The sequence below is a fragment of the Myotis davidii genome, unplaced genomic scaffold (assembly GCF_000327345.1).
Source record: "Myotis davidii unplaced genomic scaffold, ASM32734v1 scaffold923, whole genome shotgun sequence".
NCBI lineage: Eukaryota > Metazoa > Chordata > Mammalia > Chiroptera > Vespertilionidae > Myotis > Myotis davidii.
In genome coordinates this window covers 552,292-563,528 of record NW_006293789.1, presented here as the reverse complement: position 1 = coordinate 563,528, position 11,237 = coordinate 552,292, and the positions used below count along the sequence as shown (strand labels likewise).

The window sequence follows — 11,237 nt, the reverse complement described above, 5'->3', positions numbered from 1 at the left end:
CCCAGCCCGCCCCTGCCTCTCTTTATCACTGTTGCTGGGTGATATCTAAGTCTCGGTCACTGTCTTTCTCTCTCTTTCCTCTGTTCTCTCAGCTCTTCCCCCCAAAACTGGCAGCTGGCCTATAACTGTATCTGAACTTAACCTCTGGTCTATAGTTGCCCCGACTCCAACACCAAATAACCTTCTTGCTCGAAAGCCCAGGGCCATCTGGCGGTAATCTCTCTGTGAACAGGATTCACTCCCGAGAGAGAGCCGTTGGCTCAGCTCCTCTTCCTGAGCTGGACACACTGTCCCGGCTGCTGGCCAGCGAGGAATGGGGCCCCCCCCCTCCCTGGGCCAGTCAGCAGTGGCAGGGGTGAGGGTGGAGATGGAGTCCCTCAGAAGGGGTTTGTGAGGGTACCACTAGCCCAAGAACTATGTCAGAGGACCCCTCCAATGAACTTACGTTACACCAGAGTGGTGACCCTAAATTTGGCTCAAGCTCTGGATGGGAAGTCACTATTTATAAACTTTTTGCTGTCACTTCTGCACTAATTCAAGGACATACATCTCTGAAGTAATGGATTTACCATCTCCCAGCCACACCAAACGCACATGAAATTAAGCTTTCAGTCAAAGTGTTCGTTGTATTCACACGTGAGGGTGCAGAGATGGGCTTGGCTGACTCCGAACAGTCCGCCTGGAGAACATGACCTGTGCTTTTCGGTCATGAAGACTTTAATAGTGATTTGAAACATGTACCCCCAAAGTTGAGAGTCCTTTGTAATAATTGTCACCAGGACAGTGAATGGCAGAGGGCAGACCCTGCACCCCGCTCCTGGGTGCTCCCCATGTCCTTGGAATGAGGACCCAACCTCCGGGGCCCGCGGAGAAGTGTTCGCCCGTCCTCTGCGCTCTGCATGCTGCGCTCCGATTCACACACCTATGTTCCCTGCCACCCTAAGTCACAAAACTGGCAATGACTGCATTTTCCTGGAGTGTCTGAGGACAGGCTCAGACACGGAAACCGTGTCCCACTCTCATACAACTGGAAAGCATTACAGAGCCGAATCTTTCAAATTACAAAAAAAAAAGCAGCCCACAAAACCAGCTTATGCAACTTAGTCCCACAGAAACTCGCGGAGGAGGGAAGTGTGCTTGCTTCTGCTTTGCAGGTGGTTTTGATTCTGACAACGCGCCTCAAAATTCAGTCCAGGAAAGAGGTTTTGTTTTGCTGCTAATAAAAGTAAAACTACTCTCAGATGTTTAGGGCTCATCAGGGTTTACATTTAGTCTGTATTTCACTTTTGCCTACCTGGATAGTCTTCTCTCTCCAGCTGCCAAGTCAATCACCATGGATTCTGGGAAGCTCTCTCCTCATGATGCAAATTAGGTGGGATCCTGTTCCGACAAGATGAGTTAATCATCACTAGAGATATTGGCAGGAGCTGGGGATTGTTTGTGCTCCTCGGGGACAGCTTAGTGTCTCCGGATAAATAAATATTCAAGTCCAACCTTGCCTTCCCCAATCTCCTCGCCCATAGGCAGACCCGCCAGAAGCAAAGTGTTGGGTCTCTTGGTAATTTACCAAGCAAGGATGATACCCCCAAACTTTTGGCCTTGAGCTAGCATTGGTATTCAATAATAGGTCGCTATATAATACTTTCTTCTTGCAAAATTGTACAGTTTGTCATATGACCATTTTTACCCTCAAAATCCAGTCAGATTACTTTTGAAAGAAATTTTAGAAGTTGGACTGCAATGTTTCTGCAGCGTTTGTGTTAGGAACTCCCATGCCTGTGGCCCCAGCTTTGAGGCAGGTGCTTTAAGGATGGAAAGACATGAGGAATGCCTTTCTCTTGTGTCCCCTCTACAGAATAAGAAGATCTACCTGGACATTATTCACACATACATGGAAGTGCATGCTACCGTTTATGGCTCCAGCACGAAGAATATTCCCAGTTATGTGAAAAACCATGGTATCCTCAGTGGGCGGGACCTGCAATTTCTTCTCCGAGAAACCAAGGTGAGTTTTTGGTGGTTTGGTAAAAATACATCAGCGATGTTTTCAGATTTGTTTCTGCTGGCGTCGAAAATAGGATCGGAATCTCTCTCATGCTTTCTTTTCAAAACTACAGTAGTTCTTTAGGTTATTTCTGGGCAGTGAAAAGTCAGCGAATTGTGAAAGGAGGTTGCCACAGTGTAAAACTTGCTCACTGAGGACCTGCTCTGGACCAGGTATCCCGTGAGGGGCCAGGGTCAGGGGCCAGACTTTTAGATGGGGCAGTGGCCTTCCCAACAAGCCTGGCTGCTTAACTGCCCCACCTTCCCAACACCACTGTTCACGGAATTGGTCCCCCAGCCAGCTTTTGCTCTCATGTCCTCACTTGGGTTGCATGCTGAAGGAGTTCAGACAAGGGAAATACCCCTTCAGGCTCAAGGAGTGGGGAAGGCGTCCTGAGAGATGTAAGAGATGAGAAACAGAGGGGTGTGGGTGCTCCTGGCCTGGGAACAGACAGCAGTGAGAGCCAGGTGCTGGAGTGGAGATAACACATTCAGGTGAGAGTGGAATCCAACCCGGCTAGTCTAACCAGTGTTGGGAAGTAGTAGAAGATGAACTCTGATAAGGGGCAAAGTGGCTGGTTGTCAGGGACAGAGACAGGGTTCACACCACATGGTGCAGGGAGCCGGGAGCCCTGGATGGATGATGAATATATTGTTTTAACAATGTGGGAGGTCTCTCGCAGTGTCTGAGGTACCAAATGAAATCAAGGGACTTACAAATAGACCAGAGTTTGGTTTCGAAGGGTTGGTAGTGTATTAGGTAAGCTCTCACGTTTATTGTTAAGCTTTTTTGTGTGAATATTACAGATACTGACTGAGCAGTTCTGTGGGCCAGGCACTGTGCAAGGGGTACAGGGTGAGGGAAACAAGCAGACCCTTGCTCAGTGTTTCCTAAAGGAGGAGCGGCTCATTCTCATAGTGAATTTTTTGGCTCTGACCCTGACGGAATATGTTTTCATCTTCAAGGTAGGGGAGGGAGGCTGAGTGGATGAACCTCTGTGGCCTAATAGGGTTTTATACTCACTGTGGGATACTTTCATTTTGGAAAGTATTTTCACATGTGCTGTCCTGTGTAATCCTCACAACTGCCCCCAGAGGTAGGCAGGGCAGGTACTATTGTTAACTTTATTCTCAACAGGAGGAAGCAGTCCAGAGAGCTGGGCTTGCCCACAGTCCCTGAGGTCTCTGGAAGGTGGCTGTAAAGGGTGACTTTTTTATTGTAAATTAAAGCTCTGCTGGCCTTTGACACACCATCCTCAGGAATAAGCACTCACACATTTAATGGATGCTCTCCAGACAGAGAACTGCCTGTTTCTGCATATGTAAATGCATCTGACCATCTCTACCTCCAAGCCATTGTGCAATGCCGTGCATGACTAAACTAGCTTGTTAGGTCATTTATGTCCTTGGCTGAAGGTGTGGTTGTCTTAATGGGGACTTTCTTTCCTTATAAGGTCACCTTAGTCCGCAGCCCAGCAGCCAGGAAGGCACTGTGTCCCCAGCTCACACTGTGTGCTTCCCATTCACCTTCTGTCCCGGGCGGTGTCTTAGAATCATTAGAATATGTGGGTCCTTTGTTGGCAATGCTGTTTTGCCATTTGCCTCATTTTACTTTTCCCTTCGTAGATCATGGGAAGAGCTCAGGCTCCTTTCAAATGACCTTTGGCAGCACTGGTTTTCAGCAGTGTGGCGTTGGCGTCTCATACATGTCCCTAATCCAGCCTCGTGAATGTCTTACTCTGCCCTGCAAATTTCAAAGGAGCTCTTGTTACCTACCCTCCATTTACCTGTTCGGAAATGAGAAACAAGCTGGGGCGGAGGCCCCCTCTGTGCAGGGAAGGGAAGGGCTGAGGTCTGGAAGTCCCGGGCCACCAGCGATTGCCTGCCAACAAAGGGTTGCAGCTTCAATGTGGAGTGTGAGGGTGTATATTTATCCTTGAAAAATTGTTCCCTGAGAGGATGTCACTGGTCCCATTTTGTACTGCCTGTTCAGCTATCTAGAATATACTAAAGTATTTCGAGTAGAATTATGGCTAAAACAGTGGCAAATATGATGGAAATGAGGCAGTGTACTGCCAAGACCCCCCGCCCCAACCCCTTACTCCAGAACACGGCAGCAGGCACTGAAATGAATGAACCTTGAGCTCTGAAATAATGACACTGAAGATCAGTCAGGCTTTGCATATATAACCCTCTCTGCCTCGTACTCCTTTCTGTGTGTCTCTGAGCAATTTAAAGGCAATTTATTACAACCCGCATGGAAGCGAGACTGGAGATGCAGAGGACAAAAGCATGCGGGATGAGTGGCTGTTAGGTTCCTTTGCAGGAGAGAGGAGCGAGCCTGGCGCTCCTCGAAGTTTAGAGACAGACCGAAATGATTGATGCCTAACCAGCTTCTGACTCATTCTTTTTCTTTATGAGCCATCTTCGAATCTGCACCAAGCTCAGGAAACTGTCTGCTCAGCGGAATTTGGTCCTGGCCTGCCATTAGGGCCAGGTGTCATTAGCAGGCGCCAGCTGCAGGGCGCCCGCAAAGACGGGAGGAATTCAGTAGCACCGACATCAGGCTGAGAGAGCTGGGAAGTCCTGGACTTCTCATAGGCATATACATTTGGAGGGAGTCATTGTTTATCAGAGGAGCAGACAAGTCATGGGTCCTGCGGACTCCAGGAGTGCAGGTTAAGCCAGAAAATCCACACATTTTCACTTTGGTTTAAGTCCCCATCTCTTTTCATGTGATTTCTTCCTTTCCTTCCTAATTTTAACCTCTTCGTGCCCACTCCCCCTGGTCTCCCCATGGAAGCTCCTTGCAGAATGGGTGTTTCTCGTCCTACACTGGATGGAGGAGCATTTAGAGGGAGCCAGAACACGTATCTCCCTTTCTTTTCTTTTTTTCTTTGTTTTAAATTATATTTTATTTTTATTGACATTATTACAGATGTCTCCCCCCCCCTTTGCCCACCTCCACCCAGAACCCACCCTTCCCTCCCTCTGACCCTAACCACACGGTTGTCTGTGTCTGTGGGTTATGCTTATATGTTCTTTGGCTAATCCCTTTGCCTCCTTTCATTCTATCCACCCCACCTTCTCCCCTCTGACTTCTGTCAGTTTGTTCCATCTGTACGTTCCTCTGTTTTTGTTTGTCAGTTTATTTTGTTCATTAGATTCCACATGTAAGTGAGATCATGTGGTATCTATTGTTCTCTGCCTGGCTTATTTCACTTAGCATAATATTCTCCAGGTCCATCCAAGCTCAAGTACCTCTGTTTCTACAGCAAAAATTTGAGAACAAATTCTGGCTATGGGAAACCAGGTAGAAGCCACTGCTACTCACGCTGTTGCTGCACCTCCTCTCCCTCCAAATCTCTGCTCATTCCCCTCTAACCCCGGTGGGCCACAGTTTCCGTGTCCTCACCATGTCACCTGACAGCTTACCTGCGGGGCTCACCTAGAAGCTTGGGCAAGGTTGGAAGATGCTGTCCCTCTCCCATCCCATCCTCCTGTCTGACACGCCCCCTGGCCACCAATCAACCATGGCTCTCCCCTCGAGCTGGAGTCCTCTGAGCTGGTACCATTGGAACGCGTCTTCATATGCCTTTCTCAGAAACCCCGGGCTGAGACAGCCACCGCTGAGGAACCCAACCCCTGTGGCTCATGTGGCAGAGGGCTTTGCTTGTTCTGTTTGCAGGTAGTTCTCATGCCTAGAATAGGGCCTGGCTTGTAGAGGGCCTTCAGAACATTAAGAATGAAGGAAGAAGTCAACATGAAATCTGTTTGCCATCTGGGATCTTGTGGTCATGCCCTCTGGGAGTGACTTCTTGCTTTTCTCATGAACCACTCACCTGGGTCTCCAGGATCTCCCCAGCAAGGGGCACTTTCCTTCTGATGCCCTGACCTGCCCCTCGTGGCCCTGGGAGAGCTCCCCCAAGCTTACTTACTAACGGAGCCATCCGCCCTCCAGTTCTATTTCAGATGCGGACACACTCGCCCTAAAGCAAGCAGTTTTCATCTTAGTGACCAGCACCTAAGCTATTCTTGTTCCAACTCGATGGAAAAAAGTTGCACACATATATTCCTCTCTTTCTCCCCTCCCACATATGTGTGTAGAATGAAGAGTGTGTAGAGATATGATTCAGTGACCTCTCTGACTTCCAGAACAAAAGCATATCCCCACATCCAAATACACATGAGTCATCCAGCATCTCCTCGCAGACACACTTGATTGCTGGAAAAAGCTAACCTGTTAGTATGTATTCCTTTGCTCATTTCTCTGCCAAATGAATACTAAGAACTGGATATGTTCCAGGAATTACTTTAGGCACTTTTGACACAGAGATGACTAAGGCCATTTTGCCCACAACAAATATACAGGTGTTGGGGAGGAGACACACAGGGAACTATAAAAGGTGAAAAAGTACACAGGTAGGAGTAGAAATAATATAAAATAGTGATACCACAATAAACCTTCCTGTGGCGCTGTGAGCAGGGTCAGCCAATCAGTTTTGTAAAGTGTTGCCCTGTGACTGGTGAAGCCGATGAAACACGGGGTGAGGCTGCTGTAGAGGACAGAGTCCATCTCAGTCGCTTTCACGCACTCAGCATATTCATGTCATCACAGTGCCCACGACGGCAGGGTTTTACTACAATAGCAGCCATTTTCTCTAACCCTTACCTGTGCTAAGCTGTTCCGGGACTCATCTCTTTGTCTCAAGAGTCCTCTGATCTGGGTACCACTGGAGCCCATCCTCATGTGCTGGCGACACGGCTGTTGGGCGCCTCGCTTTCGGGAGCTGAGGGGTCCGTCTGGTCTGGGATTCGGGTGAGGCGGGCTGGTCAGGGGCTGTTCCTCCGAGGAGTGATACCTGAGCTGCCTTTTGCGGGGAAACCTGTCATGCTGGCAAGGTGGAGATGGTCAGCATCTCAGTTTTAAATTAATCCAGATAGCCTCTTACTCCACCATCTCCATCTACGATGCAAACCGATTCCATTTGATTCTGTACTGAACCTTCCAGATGCCTGAGCGCAGGGAGTTTGAGTTCTGATGCTTGTGTTTCGCTTTGTTTCTGAAAGGCCACTTAGGTAACTCGGCAGACTTTGGGAGTCGACTCAGTAAGCTGGTCTCCAGGAAGTAGTCTTGGGTTTAGCAGGTCTATGGGCCCTAAACCATGCTTGTCTTTGTCTCCTGGCCCCTCCAAAGAGAATTTTCCGGTAGTGTCTGTCAGGGGCTTGGAGTAGCCATAAGAGGGTGTAGCCAAACCCATATGGGTGAGAATTTGGCTGCTATTGTCTCTCCGCGGCATTGGGTGCCAAAGGGAAGACACATGGCCAAAGAAGGGACCCCCGCAGGCTACTTGAAATTGCCTCGATACCTAGCCATTGTATGAATTCGTTTTAAAGTTATAAAAGGGATACCAAAAATATCTTGATTCCCCATCATTATATGAAGAATACACAAGGCTTAGCGATAGCATGTGACTCACGGGACTGGCCTTTCCATGGAGCAGTCACTGTAAACCATGTCCTCTCTCTTTCTATGGATGTCCCTCCCCTTTTTTTAGTCCAGGTGCTTTATGAAACACCTGGACTCAATACACATGCAGGTGCTGAATATTTTATAAAACCCCCAACCAAAACTCCTACACACCTTAACTCCAGCTAAGCAGTAAAAGGTCGTGGATATGCCGCTGCATGAAGTTGAACCTGGATTTGAACTTGGACTACTGTTTAGTAAGCACTTACTAAGTGCCAGGCTTTAGAATATATCCTTCCCTTGAAATATCTCATTTAATCCTCACAGAAGCCCCATGAAATATAGTTCTATTTTTCCCACTTATCACATGCAAAGACAGGTTTAGAGAGCTGGTGTTACCTTGACCAACGACCCCTAGCTAGAGAGAATCGATGATGAAGATGGGCCTTTAGAATCCATGAGAAGAGGCATGTAACCATTTCCTACAGTTACAGAACCTGGGATATGATGGAGTTAAGACGTGAACCCTGGTCTCCCGGGTCCCAGAGCCTGTGCTGCTAACCACCGCATTGTCCTGATCACTTTGTGCCAGTAATTAATTTAATGGATAAGCTGAGGATCATTCACTGCTCAGACCAACCAATCTGAACCCATTAATTCACCCTGTACACATTCCTCCTGAGCCACCTACCAACTTGCCGAATTAAAACTAATCTGAAAAGTGTATGTTGATTGTATGTTTCTTATTTTGTATCACCTTGGATATTCCTCGTCAAAAGTGACTGGAAGCTGACCAGGCCCATGGGGTCTTTCTGGGAAACGACCGTGGTCCAGGATGGAGGGATTCTTTGTGAAGGACTCCCCTGAGGAGGTGGGAACAGTTCCGTGTCTCCTTTCACACAGAGCGAGCATCTGAGTGGCTTCCCTGAAACTCTGTGAATGCACAGGAGTGCCCTAGTCTTGTGCCATGAATAAGACATATGGCGCATCATCTGTTCCTCTTGCTTAATATTAGTTGGGAAGTTTAACTTTAGAGCATGTAATCCCTCTGTTCGGAAATGCTCACTGATGGAGCCAGAGTTGCAGCCCTGGAGCTGTTCTGTCATCTGGAATATCCTCCTTAGATTCCGGGCTTCTGTCGGCCAGATGAAGGGCACATAAAATACCCAGTTTCCTCCTGAACCTTGAAGCCTCTGCACTTGAGTGCCTTCTTATAGTGTGTCTCCTGCCCCCGTGCGAAAGAGGCAGGTCCAGGTGAAGGTAATTCAGCGTGGTTAAGGTACCAGTGTATGTGTGACAAAGCTGTACACAGCGGTTCTCAATCTGTGGGTCGAGACCCCTTTGGCGGTCGAACAACCCTTTCACAGGGGTCGCCTAAGACCATCCTGCATATCAGATATTTACATTACGATTCATAACAGTAGCAACATTTACAGTTATGAAGTAGCAACGAAAATAATTTTATGGTTGGGTCACAACATGAGGAACTGTATTTAAAGGGCCAGAAGGTTGAAAACCACTGCCGTACACCCTCAGGAGTTTACAGAACACCCACGTGATGATGAACTCCCTGCCCTACCCTGTCGTCATTCAGACCTGAAGTATGCTATTTGACGTTAATACGCCTGTCCATCACAACGTCACAGGAAATGAGTGCACAGGAAGCAAGGAAAACATTGCTTATTGACAGAACAAAAACTTGTTTTGCATTTCCAAATAATGCGTTTCCTGCATTTCTAACTAGTGCCATGAGAAAACATTGCCAAGAAACTGTGTGGCATTTGCTTAAGCTTCATCCTAAAATGGTGCGGCTTTAGAGAGTTAACCCAGAGTGTTTGCTTCGTGTGCACTGTGGTATTCCAGTGCCAGCAGGGCGGAAGGGATGGTGCAAATTGTCATTCACATATAATTAAACCTGGGTCACACTCAAGCCCATTAAGCAAGAGCCTCAAATCCTTTTAATTAATGGGTTCAGATTGGTTGGTCTGAAGGAGCTAATTAAATTTTTCCAGGATTTTCTATTTAAATAGACAAGTATTATGCTTCCCACATTTCCTCCTAAGTTGTTTGCAGTTTGGAGTTGATGAAGGTGTCGGCCCTCTCTGGCAGGACTGAGTCTCAGGGTCAGGAAACGCCGAGTTCCAGGGCTCAGAGTAAACCCACCTGCATGGAACTTCATCTTCCAGCACCTTTCTTCTCCATGGCATCTGGAGCTCTCTGCTGGGTAGAGGTTGTCTTCCCCCTGGCCAGCTGGTCCCTCTTCCCCCAAATCAGACGGGGAGGGCAGGCCACAGAAATCAAAGCCTCAATGATGGTAACCCTGGGTTCTTCATATTTAACGGAGTTGAGGTGTCTTAGCCCTACAGTACAACTTGCCCATTTTCTTCCATTTCTCCTGCTGCTATTAGGCATGCCTCTTTCCGAGGCACATGCTCCGGCCACACCCTATACACAGAAATCCTCTCTGATAAATCTCACTCCCGCTAGTGACAGAATAAGGATAAGATCCAGAAAAGGGGCCTCTAGTGGCATGGAGGTGCACCTGATATCCTGCAGCTAGCAGGCTCCTGTGTCCATGTTCCCTCCCCACTCCCAAGGCTCCAGTGGTTCTGCCTGAGAGATAGGACCCAGCCAGCAGGGGAGCTCTACTGGCTTCTCAAAACCTTTCTCTTTAACAACCCCAGCCCCACTACCTTCATGGATGTTTCTGACAGTGTAGGCAGTCCTCTCAAGGTTTGCAGGAAATGAGAGGTTATTCCTCCAAACAGCGAAACGGTTAAGTGTGCACTGTTCGGGGCAAAAGAACATAATAATTATAGGATGGGAGATCTTTCCTGAGAAGCAGAGATTTTAGTTTCTAGCCACGGAAAAATCCCTGTGGGGCTACATGACTCTCCAGTGTGGGGAGTGTGGGCCATGCTCAGTGTTCAGCCCTGGAGTCGCGTGCCCACCACATACATTCTGTGTCTTCCAGCGTCGCCCAGGGAGCCCGGCAGCCTGAGCTCAGGGCTCTCTAGGCAGAACCGTTCTAAATAACCGTTCAGTTAAAGCAGCTGCCATGGAAGGATGCCTGGGAAAGGAGAAGCCAGCCTCCTGCCCTGTCAGCTCTGCAGCATCCTCCCTTCCCTCTCCGTCCTGGCAGCATAGGTGTCCTCAGTGTGATGGCAGAAGGAGACGATGCCCTGGGGCCCCATTGTCTTTTGTCCCTTGCTGTGCCTCTGGAGACAGTGACTACAGACCTGGCTCCTGATATGGGTAGGGAGAGCACCCAGGTCGCCAGGCCCAGACGTGGACCCGCCTGGCAGTCACTGCAGCTCTGCGGCCCTGGGACATAGCCTATGGCAATGAAGCGCAGGAGGCGTTTCTGTGCGATGTTTCATTTCTGCACCTGGTAGTCAGTGCCCCGGACCTGCAGGTCCCCTTTGTCACCCTGCTCTCAGCTGAGGTTGCTGGTGGACCCAGAAGGTGTGTTTCTGCTGCCATCTATGGTCTGCTGCGGGGAGCACACAGTGTGCTTGCTGGCTGTGGAAGCAGCCTTGCCCAGTTTGCAGCTTGGCACCCTCTCCACGTGAGAAAATAAAAACCAAGATGTTGGTGTCCCGACGTGAAAACCCCATTATGAAAACCTGTGCTTACTGACTTGCCATCATTTTAGAGCAGCTCCATTTGAACTGTAATCAAACTACCAAGTGACCTTGCTGTCCCCCTGCCCAGCGGCCCTGAA

The 11,237-nt window shown here is 48.6% G+C and overlaps 1 protein-coding gene across 2 annotated transcripts in view; it reads left to right on the top strand.

The window, feature by feature from the left end:
* MGAT5 (mannosyl (alpha-1,6-)-glycoprotein beta-1,6-N-acetyl-glucosaminyltransferase) overlaps nucleotides 1-11,237 on the top strand; it is a 333,468-nt gene that overhangs the window by 287,393 nt on the left and 34,838 nt on the right. For both annotated transcript variants that reach the window (XM_015566532.1, XM_006767746.2), the window contains one exon: nucleotides 1,856-2,005. In XM_015566532.1, the coding sequence (XP_015422018.1) occupies nucleotides 1,856-2,005 (150 nt within the window). The remainder of the gene's footprint in view (nucleotides 1-1,855; nucleotides 2,006-11,237) is intronic.